An 18430-nucleotide genomic window follows, 5' to 3' on the forward strand; every position below is an offset into this window, starting at 1 on the left:
AGTTGAACTCATAGAAGTAGAGAGTAGAATGGTAGTTACCAAGGGCTTAGTGTGGGGGTTGGGGAGGGATACTGATCAAAAGATACAAAATTTCAGGTAGGTAAGAGGAATAAATTCAAGAGATCTATTGTATAACATGGTAGCTATAGTTAATAATAATGTATTATACTCTTGAAAATTGCTAAGACAGTGGATTTTGGGTGTTCTCACCACACACATGAAAAAATGCTAAATATGTGAGGCAGTGTATGTGCTGATTAGCTTGATTTAACCATTCCACAATATATACATATTTCAAAACAACAGGTTGTACATGATAAATATATACAATCTTTACTTGTCAATTAAAAAATAAACAAAAACTAGCCCACAGTTCTATCACAGAAACATGATTTAAAGATGATAAGAATTAGTAGATTCTTTGTACTCCCTACGCCATTTCAGTTATGTTCACTTCTGGGCTGCAACAAATATATAAATATATATTTTTTAATAAAATAGCTTTATTGAAAACAAAAGTTAACCATTCAGAAAAGAACAAAAAAGCAAACCAGGGACCACAGTTCTAGAACAGGGCTAGAACAGGGATACTTGTGGACTTTAAAGGTCTGTGAACTGCAGAAGTGTGTATATAAAATGTTATACAGACATGTGTTTTAATTTTCATACGTTCTTCAAGGGATCTGTGACCCAAGAAAGACTAAGAACCAGCCAGGCGCAGTGGCTCACACCTGTAATCCCAACACTTTGGGAGGCAGAGGCAAGCGGATCACTTGAGGTCAGGAGTTGGAGACCAGCCTGGCCAACATGATGAAACCCTGTCTCTACTAAAAATACAAAAATTAGCCGGGCGTGATGGCAGGTGCCTGTTATCCCAGCTACTTGCGAGGCTGAGGCAGGAGGGAGAATCACTTGAACCCAGAAGGCAGAGGTTGCAGTGAGCTGAGATCGCGCCACTGCATTCCAGCCTGGGTGACAGAGCGAGACTCCGTCTCAAAGAAAAAAGACTAAAAACCACTGATGAAAGAAATCAGAAAACCTAGCAGTCTTTTATAAAGTCCATTCATGGACCCCAGAAAGCCTTTAGGTTTTGGAGGAAATATTTGTGTGTCATTCTAAAGGCTAAAGTAGGATGATTGGGTGCAGATACTAGTAAGTGGATTGGAAACAATCAGATGTCAAACAATGCAAGGGGTTGCCTCATGAGGTGGTGATGGGGGGGTATTTATGCAGACCACCTGTTGGAGATGCTGTTAAAACCCTAAATTCTTGGGGACAGTGGATGAGAGGACCTCTAAGGTCCTGGTGTTCTTTAGTTCTCAGACTAAGGCCATTGAAAGGAGCAAGCTGGGCTACTTGAAGAAAATTGGAAGTGAACAAAAGTATAGGGCTCTTGAAATCCATTTTAGCCATTTGAGAATGGTTGGATTGTTTCTGATGCAGTGGAGATGTTGAGGCAGTTGAGACTGAAGCTGTCCTTCAGGAAGAGATGGTTGTGTTGGGCTGGGAAAAAATGGGTTGGAAACCGTTGAGAGTCTGACCGCAGCTGGGGCAAAGGACAGGGAAACAGAATGCTCTGGTTGTTTAAAAGTTCGTTCTCTATCTGAACATACTGAAGTTATGGATCATACCTTGATTTGAATCTGTAATTTCTAGAAGTTTGTGTTTCTAGCCCAGTTCTTGGACCATCAAGACAGCTCATTGACCAAATACTTCAAGAAGGAGAACCAAGCAGCTCTCCATTTTTGAAAGGCTTCTGTAATGTAAATAGGAACAGCAGTCTTTCCAAGTTATTACCCTGTTAACAGGTTGACAGATATGTGCAAATTGTGACTCACTGCTCAATTTGGCACTAAATTAATGTCTTTCCGCGCCGCGTCTGCTCAAGTGTAAACTAGTCACCACTGCTGTGTTACTGCTTGTTTGCCTATATTCCAAAGGTAAAAATTAAAGTAATTTGATTCTGCCACAGAACAGAGTGTAACATATGGTGGAAGTGTAGGAGGGGAGCACGCTGTTCCTACCTGTCCTTAGCCCTGCTCTCAAAGTGGGGCGCCGCACTGCAGAGCTCGCTGCAGACGCTAGCAGTGCTCACTGTCTTGGGAGGCAACAGTCGGAGAGTACTGCCAGAGACCACCTCCCATACCAACACTCCCTCCCTCAGCGAAAAAAGAGTGTCATTTTTGTCTCTAGATTTTTAATTTGAGCCTCCAAGCTTTCCTTATTTCTGTCAAGTCACTAGTGGTTGATTTGTGTTTCGAAGGTTGGGTCTGTTTGAAAATGAAGTGTTTTGATTTTTGCCTCGCGAATTTAGACATTGTTTTCCTCAGCTAAAGATGCAGCTGACTTTCTCTCTTTCCCTTTTTGGCAAATACATAATGTCACCTGTAGAAAAGAAATTTGCATCTCCTTTGTGTTAGGCATGTGAATGGAAAACAATCTCCTGAAAATGCATTTTTGCTTCCTACAGTCTTTGAGTTTGCTGAGCTTTGTCTAAGGTCACGGGTTGGGGAAGAAACAAGAAGACAAGAACAACGAAACCCACCTGGATCTCTTCACTTACCTGTGCCTACAGCAGATATTTTCCCTAGGAACTTATTTTTCTTTTGCCATTGCCTTTTCTTAGAGGTAAAAATCTCATCAGTAAAGGAATCAAAAATGGCCAGGGACCTTTGTTTGCCCATTTAGAACTCTGGCCCTTACTAAAAGCAAGCAGAGTTAGGTAGTTGGCATGGAATTCTAGAAATCTACACACTGAGCTTGGTTTCTGGCTTTTTGCTTGACCTGGGATCATCACTTAACCCACCTCATTTCTTTATTTTTCTAGCCTCCTAAGGAAACTAGTTTTCCAGAATGTATCTTGACGCCTTCAAGGTGAAAGGTACAAGGGAAAGCAAATTATGATGTTCCCTTTGTGCTGAAGATCTGCATATTCATCTGCTTTCTGCTGTCCAGAGCTATGATGGCTATTGATTGAGGATCAGTTCAGAAGACATCGCCTATCCTCCTTCCCATTAGCATATACTTAGCAATGACCTCCATTCACGCAGGACAGTGGATGTTTGCTTCCTGCTGAGTCGGAAGCAACTGGGTTTAAACCACACGTATAGATTTAGAAAAGAAGTATATACATGCAGGAATGTTTCCAGTGACCTGGTATAAACTTTAGGCATGATGTTTTCGTCATGTGCCTTCACCATTTCAAGAAACGTCAGGCAATGATGAAAAATGAGTTCATTTCCTCTTCTCTTCACTTCTCACCCCTTTTGTAGCATTTAAGCTTAGATCCAAGATTGTGTGTCATGATGCTGTAAATCTAGAAGGAACCACAGGACATGATGTGTGGTCAGCCTGTGTCTTAGCCATCCAGGAAAGATTGTTTATTAAACCATTAAAAAATCGGCAGAGGCCGGGCACGGTGGCTCACACCTGTAATCCCAGTACTTTGGGAGGCTGAGGCGGGTGAATCACGAGGTCAGGAGATCGAGACCATCCTGGCTAACACAGTGAAACTCCGTCTCTACTAAAAATACAAAAAAATTAGCCGGCGTGGTGGTGGGCACCTGTAGTCCCAGCTACTCGGGAGGCCGAGACAGGAGAATGGCGTAAACCCGGGAGGTGGAGCTTGCAGTGAGCTGAGATTCTGCCACTGCACTCCAGCCTGGGTAACAGAGGGAGACTCCATCTACAAAAAAAAAAAAATTCAGCAGAATGGGGCCTTGCCTTTAAGAAGTGCCTCTCATTCTTTCTGAGCAAGTTCACTTTTTGGTGCCATATCCTCACAGTATGGTGCTTTCGAGAGATGGGAGATGCTGTTTGGTACTGAGTTCATAAAAGCCATTCATGTACTTGAAGAATATCAAAGTCTCCCTCGGCCTTCTTTTCTCCAGGAGCAAATACCCTTCAGTGCACCTCCACGCCTTCTCACTCATCTCTGCTGCAGTCTGCTTACTGTTATCGTTGTTTACCATGGGGCCCTCTCTAATTTTTCCCCTTCCTTCTTCAGCTTAAAGTTTTAAAACTCGACATCACATTCTCTAAGGAAAACCTGATAGGCTTTCCTTAGAGAATAGGGAGGGTCGCTTTCTGACTTTCAGAGCTGGCATGTGATGTTCGCTTTTTAACAAATGGCATTATGTTTTCTGCTATCTCTCATGATCCCCAGGTTCAAACTAAAATCTTTTCATGTTGTGAACAGAGAACTAATCTCCCTCTTACCCCAAGAGAATACACCTTTTATATGTCCCTGACTTAATGGACATGTAATTTAATTTGTCGTAGCCAATGGATATGAAATCCAATGTAAAATCCTTAATAGATAGTTTTACATGTCAGCTATTATATTATACATCCTCTTTGTGTCCAATGTGATTGGATGGTGAACACAAATTCTTGTATGATTTTGTTCTCGAAGGACCTGAGCCAGACCCTACTCGGTGCTATGGGCTGATGTCTTCACAATGTGCTACCACTGTAGGGAAGAATTTATCCCAGTAAGAGAGGGCATTTTTGCAGAATTGGCCTATGGTGTAAGTGGTAGAACTACCAATCAGGGCACTTACAATTTTTGAGTCCTTTATATGTGCCAGTTCTCATGCTCAGTCCTTAATGTCACTGACCTCAATTATTATTAAACCTTAAGAGATACAGGTTTCATCTGGGCTATAAGAACAGAGGATTTCCTTTTGGTGGAATATCTCCAAGGAAAACATGAAGCTGATAGCTTGCCTGATATGTTTGGAGTAAGAGTCAGGTAGAGAGTTTAGGAATAAAACTGTAACAGATACATAGAAAACTAATCAAATGAAAAGGCAAAACAGGGCTGAGTGCATGGCTCTCGCCTGTAATCCCAGCACTTTGGGAGACTGAGGCAGGCGAATCACTTGAGGTCAGGAGTTTGAGACCAGCCTGGCCAACATGGTGAAACCCGTCTCTACTAAAAATACAAAAATTAGCCAGAAGTGGTGGTGGGCGCCTGTAATCCCAGCTACTTGGGAGGCTGAGGCATGAGAATCGCTTGAACCTGGGAGGCGGAGGTTGCAGTGAGCTGAGATAGCACCACTGCACTCCAGCCTGGGCAATAGAGCAAGACTCAGTCTCAAAAAAAGAAAAAAAGGAAAGGCAAAATAGAAATGCAAGAAAACAGAAAGCTGTATAAGTAAATAAATGTAGTCATGAGCTACCATGTAGCTCAGCTATTAAAAATATATGCAGAGATTTTAGAATATAATCACAGACTACTGATTTAAGTAAAAATTGTGATATAACTTGAATTAGAGCACAACCAGGAGATCAGGAATGACTTCAGGTATTTAAAAACAGAAGGAATTGGCCGGGCGTGGTGGCTCACGCTTGTAATTCCAGCACTTCGGGAGGCCGAGGCGGGCAGATCACAATGTCAGGAGATCAAGACCAGCCTGGCCAATATGGTGACACCCCATCTCTACTAAAAATACAAAAATTAGCCGGGCGTGGTGACGTGTGCCTATAGTCCCAGCTACTTGGGAGGCTGAAGCAGGAGAATCGTTTGAACCCAGGAAGCGGAGGTTGCAGTAAGCCGAGATCGCGCCACTGCACTCCAGCCTGGGTGACACAGCAATTGTCACGCAAGTTTTTGTCAAAAAAAAAAAGGAATTTAATCCCGGGAATTGGTTATTCCAGTGATTCAGAGGAGAAACCTGATGAGACAGTAAGACAGCCCAGAGGTGCGTAACAGCAGGACACTGCTGCCACCCTGGACTGGAAGGACAAAGGGAGGGGGCCTTGTTGTTGGAGCCCAGTGACCCAGCAGGTGACACAGCTAAATTCTGACCTCCTATAGAAGAAAATTAATAGTTGTGCCTTAAAATGAAAAATCAAGAACTAGCATTAAAAACACATTATCTGGACATACAGAGGTAAAGACAAAAAGGTTTCTAATCCTATTTGCCTTCTTAAAACTCTGTTATAATGATTTAAAATTACATTTAAAAGCAATGTCTTTCGAATACTATTAATCTGTAGTTCTTAACTGGAGTCATAGTTCACACATGTTTATTTTTTCCCCACTTAGATATGTTGATGATGTGATCAACCGCATTGACAGGATGTTTCCTGAAATGTCCATCCAATTATCCAGACCCAATGGAACATCAGCAATGCTTCTGGTAAGATGAGCTTGACTGATTTGTAGGGATGCTGGGGGAAAAAAAAATGGACTTCTCAGTTAACTCTCTGGTCCTGTGTTGTAGGATTTATAGAATGGGGATTAAATTCCGATTTGATGGTGAATAACATATTTCCTTACTGGCAATCTGTAGGTTAATAATTCTGCACATTGGGCCGGGTGCGGTGGCTCAAGCCTGTAATCCCAGCACTTTGGGAGGCCGAGACGGGCGGATCACGAGGTCGGGAGATCGAGACCATCCTGGCTAACACGGTGAAACCCCGTCTCTACTAAAAAATACAAAAAATTAGCCGGGCGAGGTGGCGGGCGCCTGTAGTCCCAGCTACTCGGGAGGCTGAGGCAGGAGAATGGTGTGAACCCGGGAGGCAGAGCTTGCAGTGAGCTGAGATCCGGCCACAGCACTCCAGCCTGGGCAGCAGAGCCAGACTCCGTCTCAAAAAAAAAAAAAAAATCTGCACATTGAACCCTCGCTTTTGAACAAAATTGCAGATCCCATGTAAGAATTAACCAGAGAGGAAAGACACTGTAAGACCATTTCACCTTAAGTCGCTTCATGCAACCTCCCAATGTTTTGGTGAATCTGTTTTCTATTTTCCCCAAAGAAGTATAGTAGACAATAGTGATGCTCAACTGTTGGATCCTGCTAAAGAAAACGCTCTCTTCATACAAAACCAGAATATTATGTATTTGAAGAAAGTATTCTGAGACTTGTGACTGATGACTTCTGGTTTTGCTGTTTCTGATTATGGTTTGCTCTGAACACATCACCTCATCATCTCCTGGTGGATGTTTGTATTTGCATGAATTCACCAAAGACAGGTGTGTTTTGGAAATACAGTGGGATAGAAATGCTACATTATATTATTAATTAGGAAGTCATAGAGACCTCAATGATGAGAAGCTTTTCTAGTGGTTTGTATAATAACACTTGTATGTGCTTGAAGAATACTTCCCTGAACACAGATTTTTGAGGAACCACCACATTTTATAAAAAAGCAGATAAGTTTATTGAATAAGAATGATGGTTTCAGTGGGTGTCAGGGAGCTAAGGTTCAGGACTGGGTATTTTTTCCATCTATTCTGCTGTTGCTGCTTTGGAGCCTAGTGTGAATTCCCCATATTTTAGCATTTTACTTGTGTGAAATCTTATAAATAGCCATTCACCCAGGATGAGTTACTATTTACTCCAGCCCATTCATCTTAGGGGAACATTGTGTGTGCATGTGTGTTTTGGTCTTAAGACAGGAAAAGATCTGGGCTTGTTAAATGTTTCTTACTTCATTTGTGGGGAAAAAAAATTAGTGACATCCACCTGGATAACATGCTACTTAAAAAATTTCTTTCAGTTAAAACATAAAGAAAAGGAGATAATGCTATGTTTTTTTTCATAGAAAAGGGAAACAGTTTTCTTCACATAAAATGTATCTGTCTACAGAACACAAAATACATTCTGCTTCCAGAGGTTGCAGTGAGCTGAGATCGTGCCATTTTACTCCGGCCTGGGCAAAAAAGCGAGACTCTGTCTCCAAAAAAAAAAAGTCTCTCTCAGTTAAATGTACAAATTGCCCAGATTTTAAGATACCCCAGACCCAGCAGTTGAAACATAGATCCTGCTCTCAGCATACCTGACAGGGTCCCAAAGAGTTAATGAAGATAGAAATGAATGCGTCCTCAGTGAAATAGGTTTGTTCAAATTATTTCTGGGTCATTGAGCTCCCATTTCATGACGAGGGTGGGACTGGCATTGAAGGGAATGAGCAGAGGGAACAAGATTCCAGGCAAACAGGCTATGCAGATGAGTTCCTTCCACCTGAGAAGGCAGGCATGTATTTCACAGTGACGGTCGACCTCGCCTGCTTTCCCATAGAGCTTCTGTCCTAATAGACTGATGAGAAAGTTTAGGGACTCAATTCAAGGCAAGAATCACGTTTCACATGCCCAGTTTATTTACCACCACCAACACCCATCCACCCCCGCTAATTCAGACATGTGCATCTAGGTGCCTACTTGTTATCTTTCTTCAGCGACACAGGAACTCACAGAAGCTGGTGCTTACTTACAGGAACAGTAGTAGGTGATCTGATTCAGAATCAGATTGCCACGGGGTTAATCGTACTTTTAACATAATGCCTGCGTTTGGCGTTTACTATTAGAAGTTGGAATTTTATGAGATGGCAAATCTCTAGGCTTTCACTCCTACCACATCCATCATGAGGTGGGTGACGGGAATTCCTACCTGGAGGGGGAGCAGGACCAACAGATGCCACCTCCCCCACTACCTACTAGTTACCTGTTCCCTGGACTTCACTGGTAAAGTTTTGGGGCCTAGACTGTAGGCAGGAGGTGTAGGCAAGAGTTGAAAGTGTTTTCTGGAGATGAATCTGGAATAAATTGAATTAACCGGGAATGCAGTGTGTTCCGGAAGGCTATGGGGAAAGACCAGTTAGGAGGCCGTTGAAGCAGGGTGCACTTGCGCAGTCTCAGCCGACACCTTCCTTTACCTCCCTTGGCAAATGTCCGAACTGCACCTGTGCTTTTGAAATAAAAAGGCATTGCCTCCGGAATTGGCTAGGCTTCCTTGAATGCGGTCAACAGCAACTCTGATTGACTCACATAAGGAAAGAGTTGGTTTGGGTTTTGCTATTTGATGGTGCCAGGTGCATGAGACTCCGTGATGAAGCTGACCTGCCAGGCAGGACAAAAACCAGAGTAGCTCCAGGCATGTCAGGAACAAGATCAGGACAATGTTTTTTAGGGGGCCCCATGGCCCAGATGATTCCATATGAACTGCCTTCCATCCCTGTGCATACAATCTGGGAAGAACACTCCTGCTGGCCTAGCCTGCCGTTGCTCCTTGCCCTGAGCCCCGAGGATGGGGGAGTCAGGCCTTGGCAGCCCCACAGAACTGCAAGGAGTGGAGGGAAAGTAATTCCCTAGAGGAACCAGCCGTCTGTATGACACAGTGAACGTCTGTGTGGACAGAGGCTTGTGGCTTACGCAGCACTTATCTCATCTGATGCCCACTGTGGCCCTCGAGGTAGGTAGCACCAACTGTGCTCATTTGACAAGTAGGAACTGGAGGAAGTTGTTTCCTGGGCTTGTGCGGTCAGGACACCTATCCCTATCTCCCCAAGCCTCCAGGATGCTATGCTTCTCTTGTCTCTGAGGACAGTTCATGCTCATGGCAAGTAAGATTTGGACTACCAGGCACCAGGCTGGTGATTTTTTCTTTTCCTTTTTCGTTGTTTTTTTGTTTTTGTTTTTGTTTTTTGTTTTTTTGTTTGTTTGTTTTTTGTTTTTTTTTGGAGACAGATTCTCACTTTGTCACCCAGGCCTGGAGTGCAGTGGCGTGATCACAGCTCATTGCAGCCTCAACCGCCTGGGCTCAAGCAATCCTCCCACCTCAGCCTCCTGAATAGCTGGGACCACAGGTGTGTGCCACCATGCCTGGCTAATTTTTGTATTTTTTGTAGAGACGGCAGGCTTGTCTCGAACTCCTGAGCTCAAGTGATGAGTCTGCCTCAGCCTCCCAAAGTGCTGGGATTACAGATGTAAGCCACTGTACTTGGCCAGTTTTTTCTTAAAAATTTTAAATTATGTAATTTGATATATACTAAAGAATATATGTAATGTATATGTAAATTATAAAGCTTAGATAAACCCATGAACTCATCACTCAATTTGAGAAATAGAACATAACCAATATGGCTCCTCCCCAATCCCTGCCTCCTGACCCGTGGTCATCTCCACCCTGAGAGGCACCCCCTTCTCATTTTTAAAATGCAGTTCGCCACATGTGCCTGTATCGCTAAATAATGCCTCCTTGAGTTTTGAGCTGTGTAAAAATAGTGTCATACTATGTATATTGTTTCTGAGCTGTATCCCTGATGGTGGTCGTATCTTGCAGTTTGATCATTGTCATCTAATGTCCATCCTGTGACTGTCCACACTTTATCCTTTCTCTTGCCAAGGCACACTGGGGTTGTTTACAATTTTGCTTTATAAATAATTTTGGCATGAGCATTTTCTTGCATATACCAGGATACTTTTTTTTGAAAGTTTTTATTCTAATTTTTGTGGGTACACAGTAGGTGTATATATTTATGGGGTACATGAGACACTTTGATACAGGCCTGTGATATGTAATCATCACATCCTGGTAAATGGCTATCCATCCTCTCAAACATTTATTCTTTGTTTTGTAAGTTATCCAGTTATACTCTTTTAGTTATTTTTAAATGCACAATTAAATTGTTATTGATTGTAGTCACCCTGTTGTGCTATGAAATACTAAGGATTACTTATTTTTACTAACTACTTTTGTACCTGTTAAACATCCCCACTGTCCTGCCCCCATACTCCCACCCCAACTATCCCTCTCAGCTGCTGGTAACCATCCTTCTATCTCCAGGAGTTCAGTTACTTTAATTTTTATCTCCCACAAATAAATGAGAACATAACAAAGTTTATCTTTATGTGCCTGGCTTATTTCACATAACTTAACAACCTTCATTTCCACCCATGTTGTTGCAAATGACAAGATCTCGTACTTTTTTATGGCTGAATAGTACTCCATTGTGCATGTGCACCACATTTTCTTTATCTACTCATCTCTTGATGGACACTTAGGTTGTTTCCAAATTTTGGCTGTTGTGAACAGTGCTACAACAAACATGGGGGTGCAGCTATCTCTTCGATACACCGGTTTCCTTTCTTTTGGGTATATATGCAGCAGTGGGATTGCTGGGTCATATGATAGCTCTATTTTTAGGTTTTCTGAGGAACCTCAAAACTGTTCTCCATAGTGGTTGTACTAATTTACATTCCCACCAACAGTATACAAGAGTTCTCTTCTCTCCACATCCTTGCCAGCATTTGTTACTGCCTGTCTTTGGATAAAAGCTATTGTAACTGGGTTTTTGCCATTCTGTATGTCTTCTTTTTTTTAGTCAGATCGTTAGTTTTTTTTCCTGTAGAGTTCAAGCTCTCTGTATATCCTGGCTATTAATCCTTTGTCAGATGGGTAGTTTGCAAATTCCGTAATATTGCAGATCCATTCTATGGACTGTCTCTTCACTTTGTTGATTGTTTCCTTTGCTGTACAGAAGCTTTTTAACTTGATGTGATCCCATTTATCCATTTTTGCTTTGGTTGCCTATGTTTATGGGATATTACTCAAGACATTTTTGCTCAGACTAATGTCCTGGAGAGTTTCCCCAACATTTTCTTGTAATAGGTTCATAGTTTGAGGTCTTAGATTTAAGTCTTTAATCCATTTGTATTTGATTTTTATGTATGGTGAGAGATAGGGGTCTATTTCATTCTTCTGCATATGGAAATTAAGTTTTCCCAGCAACATTTATTGAAGGGACATCTTTTCCCCAATGTATGCTCTTGGCACCTTTGTCAAAAATGAGTTCACCGTAGGTGTATGGATTTGTTTCTGGGCTCTCTATTGTCTTCCATTGATCTATGCGTCTTTTTATGCCAGTACCATGCTGTTTTGGTTATTATAGCTCTGTAATGTAATTTGAAGTCAGGTAATGTGATTCCTTCAGTTTTGTTCTGCTCAGGGTAGCTTTTGCTATTCTGGATCTTTTTTGGTTCCATGTAAATTTTAGGGTTTGTTTTTTTTTTCTATTTCTGTGAAAAATATCATTGGTATTTTGATAAGGCTTGTATTGAATGTTTATTGCTTTGGGTAGTATGCACATTTTAACAATATTGTTTCTTCCAACCTATGAACATGGAATATCTTTCCATCTTTTTGTGTCTTCTCCAATGTCTTTTATCAGTGTTTTATAGTTTTCATTGTAGAGATATTTTTCTTGTTTAGTTGATTCCTAGGTATTTAATTTTATGTGTAGCTATTGTTAAATCAGATTACTTTTTTATTTCTTTTTCAGACTGTTCACTCTTAGCTTATAGAAATGCTACTGATTTCTGTATATTTTGTATCCTTCAACTTTACTGAATTTGTTTCTCAGTTCTAATGGTTTTTTGGCAGAGTCTAGGTTTTTCCAAATATAAGATCATATCATCTGCTAACAAGGATAATTTGACCCTTTTCCTTTCCAATTTGGATGCCCTCTATTTTTTTCTCTTGTCTGATTGCTCTAGCTAGGACTTCCAGTATTATGTTCAATAACGGTGATGCAAGTGGGCATCCTTGTCAAGTTCTAAATCATAGAGGAAAGGCTTTCAGTTTTTCCCCATTCAGTATGATACTAACTGTAAGTCTGTCATATATGGCTTTTATTATGTTGAAGTATGTTCCTTCCATACCCAGATTTTGAAGGTTTTATAATAAAGTGATGTTGGTTTTTATCAAATGTTTTTTCAGTATCAATTGAAATGATCGCATGGTTTTTGTCCTTCATTCTGTTGATATGATGTTTCACATTAACTGATTTGCGTATGTTGAACCATCTTTACATCCCTGGAATAAATCCCACTTCGTCATGATGAATGATCTTTTTAATGTATTGTTGGATTCACTTTGATAGTATTTGGTTGAGGATTTTTGCATCAATAATCATCAGAAATATTGGCCTATAGTTTTCTTTTTTTGTTGTGTCTTTGTCTGGTTTTGGTATCAGGGTAATACTGGCCTCATAAACTGAGTTTGGAAGTATTCCTTCCTCTTCTGTTTTTTGGAATACTTTGAGTAGGGTTGGTATTAATTCTTCTTTAAATGTTTGGTAGAATTCAGCAGTGAAGCCATTGGATCGTGGGCTGTTCTTTACTGGGAGACTTTTTTATTACTGCGTCAATGTCGTTACTTGGTATTGGTCTGTTCAGGTTTTAGATTTCCTCATGGTTCAATCTCGGTAGGTTGTATGTGTCTGTGAATTTATCCATTTCCTCGAGGTTTTCCAATTTATTGGCATGTAGTTGCTCATAGTAGCTACTAATGATCCTTTTAATTTCTGTGGTATCAGTTGTAATGTCTCCTTTTTCTCTCTTATTTTATTTGTATCTTCTCTCTCTCTCTCTTTTTTTTTTTCCCCCTAGTTATTCTGGCTAAAGGTTTGCCAATTTTATTTTGTGTTTCCATTATCATTTATTTCAAGAAACTTTTCAGTTTCCTTCTTAATCTCTTAATTGACCCCCTGGTCATTCAGGAGCATATTGTTGAATTTCCATGTGTTTGTATAGTTTCCAAAATTCCCCACATTATTGATTTCTAATTTTATTCCAGTGTGGTCAGAGAAGATACTTGATATTCTTTCAGTTTTTTGTTTTTTTTTAATGTTTTAAGACTTGTTTTGTGACCTAACCTACAGTCTGTCCTTGAGAGTGGTCCATGTAGTCTTATCCTTGAGAGATCTGTGTGCTGAGGAGAAGAATGTGTTCTGCAGTCATTGGATGAAATGTTCTGTAAATATCTATTATGTCCATCTGTTCGGTAGTCCAGGTTAGATCTGATGTTTCTTCGTTGGTTTTCTGTCTGGAAGATCTGTCCAATCCTGAAAGTGGGGTGTTAAATTATTGTATTGTGGCCTGTCTCTCTCTTTAGCGCTAATGATATTTCCTTTGTGTATCTGGGTGTTCCATTGTTGGCTGCATATATATTTACAATTGTGATATCCTCATGCTGAATTGACCCCTTTAGCATTATATGATGACCTTCTTTGTCTCTTTGTACAGTTTGTGTCCTGAAATCTATTTTGTCTGATATAAGCATAGCCACTCCTGCCCTCTCTTGGTTTCCATTGGCATGGAATATCTTTTTCCATCCTTTATTTTCAGTCTATGTATATCTTTATAGGTGAAGGCTGTTTTTGTAGGCAACAGATCAATGGGTCTTGCTTTTTTATCTATTCAGCTACTCTGTGTCTTTTGATTGGAGAGTTTAGTTCACTTATATTTGATGTCATTGTTGATAAGTAAGGATTTACTTCTTCCATTTTGTTGTTTTCTGGTTGTTTTGAGGTCTTCCTTCCTTCTTTCCTTCCTTCTTTTGTTCCTTTTAGTGAAGGTGATTTTCTCTGGTGCTATGATTTAATTTCTTGCTGTTTATTTTTTGTGTATCCATTGTATATTTTCTAATTTAAGGCTACCATGAAGTTCGCAAATACTGTCTTATAACCTGTTGTTTTATTTATTCATTCATTTATATTTAATTTATTTATTTTGGAGATAAGGTCTCACTCTGTCACTCAGACTGGAGTGCAGTGGCACAAGCTTGGCTCACTGCAGCCTTCACCCCGTGAGCTCAAGTAATCCTCCCTCCTCAGCTTCCCAAGTAGCTGGGACCACAGATCCACACCACCACACCCAGCTAAGTTTTTGTATTTTTGGTAGAGACAGGGTTTATCTGAAAAAGTCTTTATGTCTCCTTCATGCTTGAAGGATATTTTCACAGGATATACTATTCTAGGGTAAAAGTTTTTTTCCATCAGCACATTAAATATTCCATGCCACTCTCTCCTGGCCTGTAAGGTTTCCACTGAGAGGTCTGCTGCCAGACAGATTGGAGCTCCACTCGATGTTACTTCTTTTCTGTTGCTTTGCTCCTTTTAGGATCCTGTCTTTATCCCTGACCTTTGAGAGTTTGATTACTAAATGCCTTGAAGTAGTCTATTTCAGGTTAAAACTGCTTGGTGTTCTATAATCTTCTTGTACTTGAATGTTGCTATCTTTCTCTAGTTTTGGACAGTGATCTGATGTTACCCCTTGGAATAAACTTTCTACCCCTGTCTTTTTTCTCTGCCTCCTCTTTAAGACACTTAGAGTTGCCCTTTAAGGCTATTTTTTAGATCTGGATTACCAGGCAGAGACTCGGTTCTCTTCCCTTACTTTCTCCCAAACAAAGGAAGCCTCTCTCTCTCTGTGCTAAGCCACCTGGAGCTGGAGATGAGGTGATGCAAACACCGCTGTGGCCACCACTGCTGAGACTGTGCTGGGTCAGACTTGAGGCCAGCGCAGCACTGGGTCTTGCCTAAGGCTCACTGTAACTACTACGCCTATGTTCACTCAAGGTGCTAGGACTCTACAGTCAACAGATGGGGAAGCCAGCCGGGTTTTTGTCGTTCCCTTCAGGGCAGCAAGTTCCCCTAGGTCCCAGGTGGGTTCAAAGATGCTGTCTGCGAGCCAGGGATGGGAGTTAAAAACCTTAGAAATCTAGCTGGTACTCTCTTCTACTGCAGCTGAGCTGGCCCTCAAACCACAAGAAAAGTCCTTCCCACTCTTCCCTCCCCTTTCCACAGGCAGAAGAGCCTCTCCCAGTGACCACCACCACCACTGGTCCATGGGGCGTTGTGCCAGGCCACTGGCTTTTCAGTCAGTGGAGAGTCCATAGTGGTTGTACTAATTTACACTCACCATAAAGGCGTGGCAAATGCTGCCGTGCCTGAGACTCACCCTTCAGGGCAGTGGACTCCCCTCTGCCAGAGCAGGTCCAGAAATGCCATCTAACAGCCTAGGCCTGGACTCAGGGACCCCAAGAGCCCATTTGGTGCTCTACCCTCCTGTAGCCAAGCTGGTACCTAAGGGGCAAGGCAAAGTCCCCTTTACTTTTCCCTCTGCTTTTCTCCAGCAGAAGGAGTCTCTCCCCAGAGCCACCATGGCTGGGAATGTGCTGGATCTCTCTTGAAGTCAGCACATCTCAGAGTCTCACCAAGGCCCACGGCATACTACCTGGGTGTCACTGTTGGTCATTCAGGGCCCAAGGACTCTTTAGTCAGCAGGTGATGGATCCTGCCAGGACTAGGTCCTTCCCTTCAAGGCAGCAGGTTCCCTTCTGGCCCAAGGTATCGAGAAATATCATTTGGGAGCTAGGGCCTAGAATGGGGGCCTCACAACTGCCTGGTGCCTTATCTTGTTGTGGCTGAGCTGGTATCCAAGATGCAAGACAAAGTCCTCTTTACTCTTTGCTCTCCTGCCCTCAAGAAGAAGGAAGGGTCACCTTCATTGCTGTAAACTGTAGTGCCTAGAATTGGGGGAAGGGTGGCGCAAGCACTCCCTTAGCCACCCGGGCTGCTGTCTCCCTAGGTCACGTGCCCCCCTAGTCCACTGGCTCTGAGCCCAGCCCAACACTAGAACCTGCTTAGGAATTGCGGTCCTTGTGGTCTAGACGGCTTTTCAAGTTTACCTAGAACCCCAGAACACTTTAGCACACACTGGCGAGGCTTGCTGAGAAACTCAAGTTCCCACATTGGGGTGGGTGATTTCCCTCGGACCAGAACTGGTCCAAATGCTCCCTCCGTGGACATGGCATCAGCTGAGCCCAGCACGGCTTTACTCTCTGCTGTGACGGGGCAGCACTGAGTTCAGTGGCAAGTCCCCCGGTTGCTGTGCTCTCCCTCACCCAAGTGTGCAGATCCTTTCTGGGCCATTTGGCAGCTGCTGGAGGAGGAGGGGTGGTGGTGTCACTGAAGACTGTCTTTCCTCCCCTCTTCAGTGCCTCTTTCAGCGAAATGAAGTTAAAACCAGACACTGTGATTGCTCACCTGATTTTTGGTTCTTATTATGTTGCTTTTTTGTGTATAGTTGTTAAAAATTGGTATTCCTGCAGCAGGGATGGTCAGGGGATGCTTCTATCCAGCCATCTTGCTCCACCCACCTCAGGATACATTTTTAAGCCTTAGCCCAAGCCACAGAGCCAGTGCAGACTCCTTTCTGGAGGAACAGGGAGGGGTTGTGATCAGTAGGGAAAGACGGCATTTTCCTAAGAGCCACCTGAGTTGTGAAACCTGATGTTGCAGTGCCCACATGGGTGTCCAGAGCGGCTCCTGTTAAATGGCCTTGGTTCTGCAATAACACATTCCACTGATTTTATTGCTGTTCTAAATCTCATCTGCTTTTGGTATATGAGTGTAGAGGGCTTGGGGGTTGTTTGTGCGTATGCATGGGAAAACAGCATAAAGTCATTGGACTTCAGGCAATTTGTGGACAAAAGGCAGGTTTTGGTGATTCCATTTTGGCTTCCTCCTTCATCAAGCAGTCCCTGCCAAGAAGCTCCTGACATGCCTGGAGCAACCCTGACCTTTGTCCCTCTTGGCAGGTCCGGTCTATAATTGGGAGTCTCAGTCCATCATCGACAGTTTCTTCAGAGTATAAAAAGGGAAGAGGGAGAGGGAAACTACCAAACTGGCACTTTTTGACCCCTCTCTATATTTCAGCTTGGCTTATCTAAAGCCAAACCAGCTTTTTGTTGTTGCCCTGGAAGCACCAGGGCTTCGAGGCCAATCAGAACCTTAGGAGCAATCACCTCCTAGCCTAGGACCGTTTGATATGGGGCACATGCTGGAGGCCTCTTCACAATTGTGAACCCGCAGGGAGTGCACTCTTAGGAGAGGAGTTGGGGTGAGAGGAGGGGAGGAAGGACAAATGGGCACTCAGCATTTGCTGAATGAATACATGAATGGCAGAAATAAAAGCATCTTTGACTTTCATATGTATCCGTTTGTCCATATTACGGATATGGGGATCTGTTCTTTGGCTACTCAGGGGAGAAGGAATGACACTTGTGACTGATTTGATTCTGAAATTGCCAAGATGGTTACTGGCTTAACTTCTGGTGTCCTTGTACGCCTTAGGTAATCGACTGTAGCCTATACAATCCACACCCTAGCTAATGTCGGATCTAAACTTGCAGCCTCTTGCATAATCTTTAAATATATTGTGGTGCTCTCTGCTCTGTTCCGGGGCTGTTTTGGTATTGTGTAAATTAATAACTCATGATATAATAAATCTTGCTTCCGTTCTTTGAAGAGATGAGCACAGTTATCCAAAAATAAATCTAGCTATGTTGATATTTAGTGTCAGTTAATCTACCGCCTAACATCCCATTATTAATTTTCTTTGAACGGTCAAAATATTTTAAGAGCTTAACTGAATCAGAGACTGGAACAAGCTGCTGGCTTCTCTCGGCATTTAAAATATTAATTTACAATTTTGACTGATCTATTAGGTACAAAATGTAAGAAAAGAAAACGCTTCAACCATGATATTGAAAATATATCTGGATATTTTTTCATTTTTATTTAGATGTTATTTGATTTGCAAAAGATAAAACTCATTTAGCAGTCTTTCTAAATCCACATTTTAACTGACCTTCACTTTCCTTAACGTATTCATACCCTGCTTGTGAATGACACATCCCGTTTTCAACCATTTAGACATTATCTCATTTTACTCCACCCTGAGTTCTTTGAGATAGGAAAGACTGGTAAGTAGCTAGACTGCTTAATTATTTGGGGTCTTGATTTCTCCACTGAGTTCAATAGTGCTCAGGCTTGAAAAGGACTAAGAGTCACC

At 42.1% G+C, this 18430-nt stretch overlaps 1 protein-coding gene across 5 annotated transcripts in view; it reads left to right on the forward strand.

The window, feature by feature from the left end:
• MED27 (mediator complex subunit 27) overlaps window positions 1-18430 on the forward strand; it is a 220585-nt gene that overhangs the window by 135276 nt on the left and 66879 nt on the right. For all 5 annotated transcript variants that reach the window (XM_017849942.1, XM_017849943.1, XM_017849945.1 and 2 more), the window contains exon 4: window positions 6053-6146. In XM_017849942.1, the coding sequence (XP_017705431.1) occupies window positions 6053-6146 (94 nt within the window). The remainder of the gene's footprint in view (window positions 1-6052; window positions 6147-18430) is intronic.

This window comes from Rhinopithecus bieti, unplaced genomic scaffold, assembly GCF_001698545.2.
Source record: "Rhinopithecus bieti isolate Rb0 unplaced genomic scaffold, ASM169854v2 scaffold_31823, whole genome shotgun sequence".
Classification (NCBI taxonomy): Eukaryota; Metazoa; Chordata; class Mammalia; order Primates; family Cercopithecidae; genus Rhinopithecus; species Rhinopithecus bieti.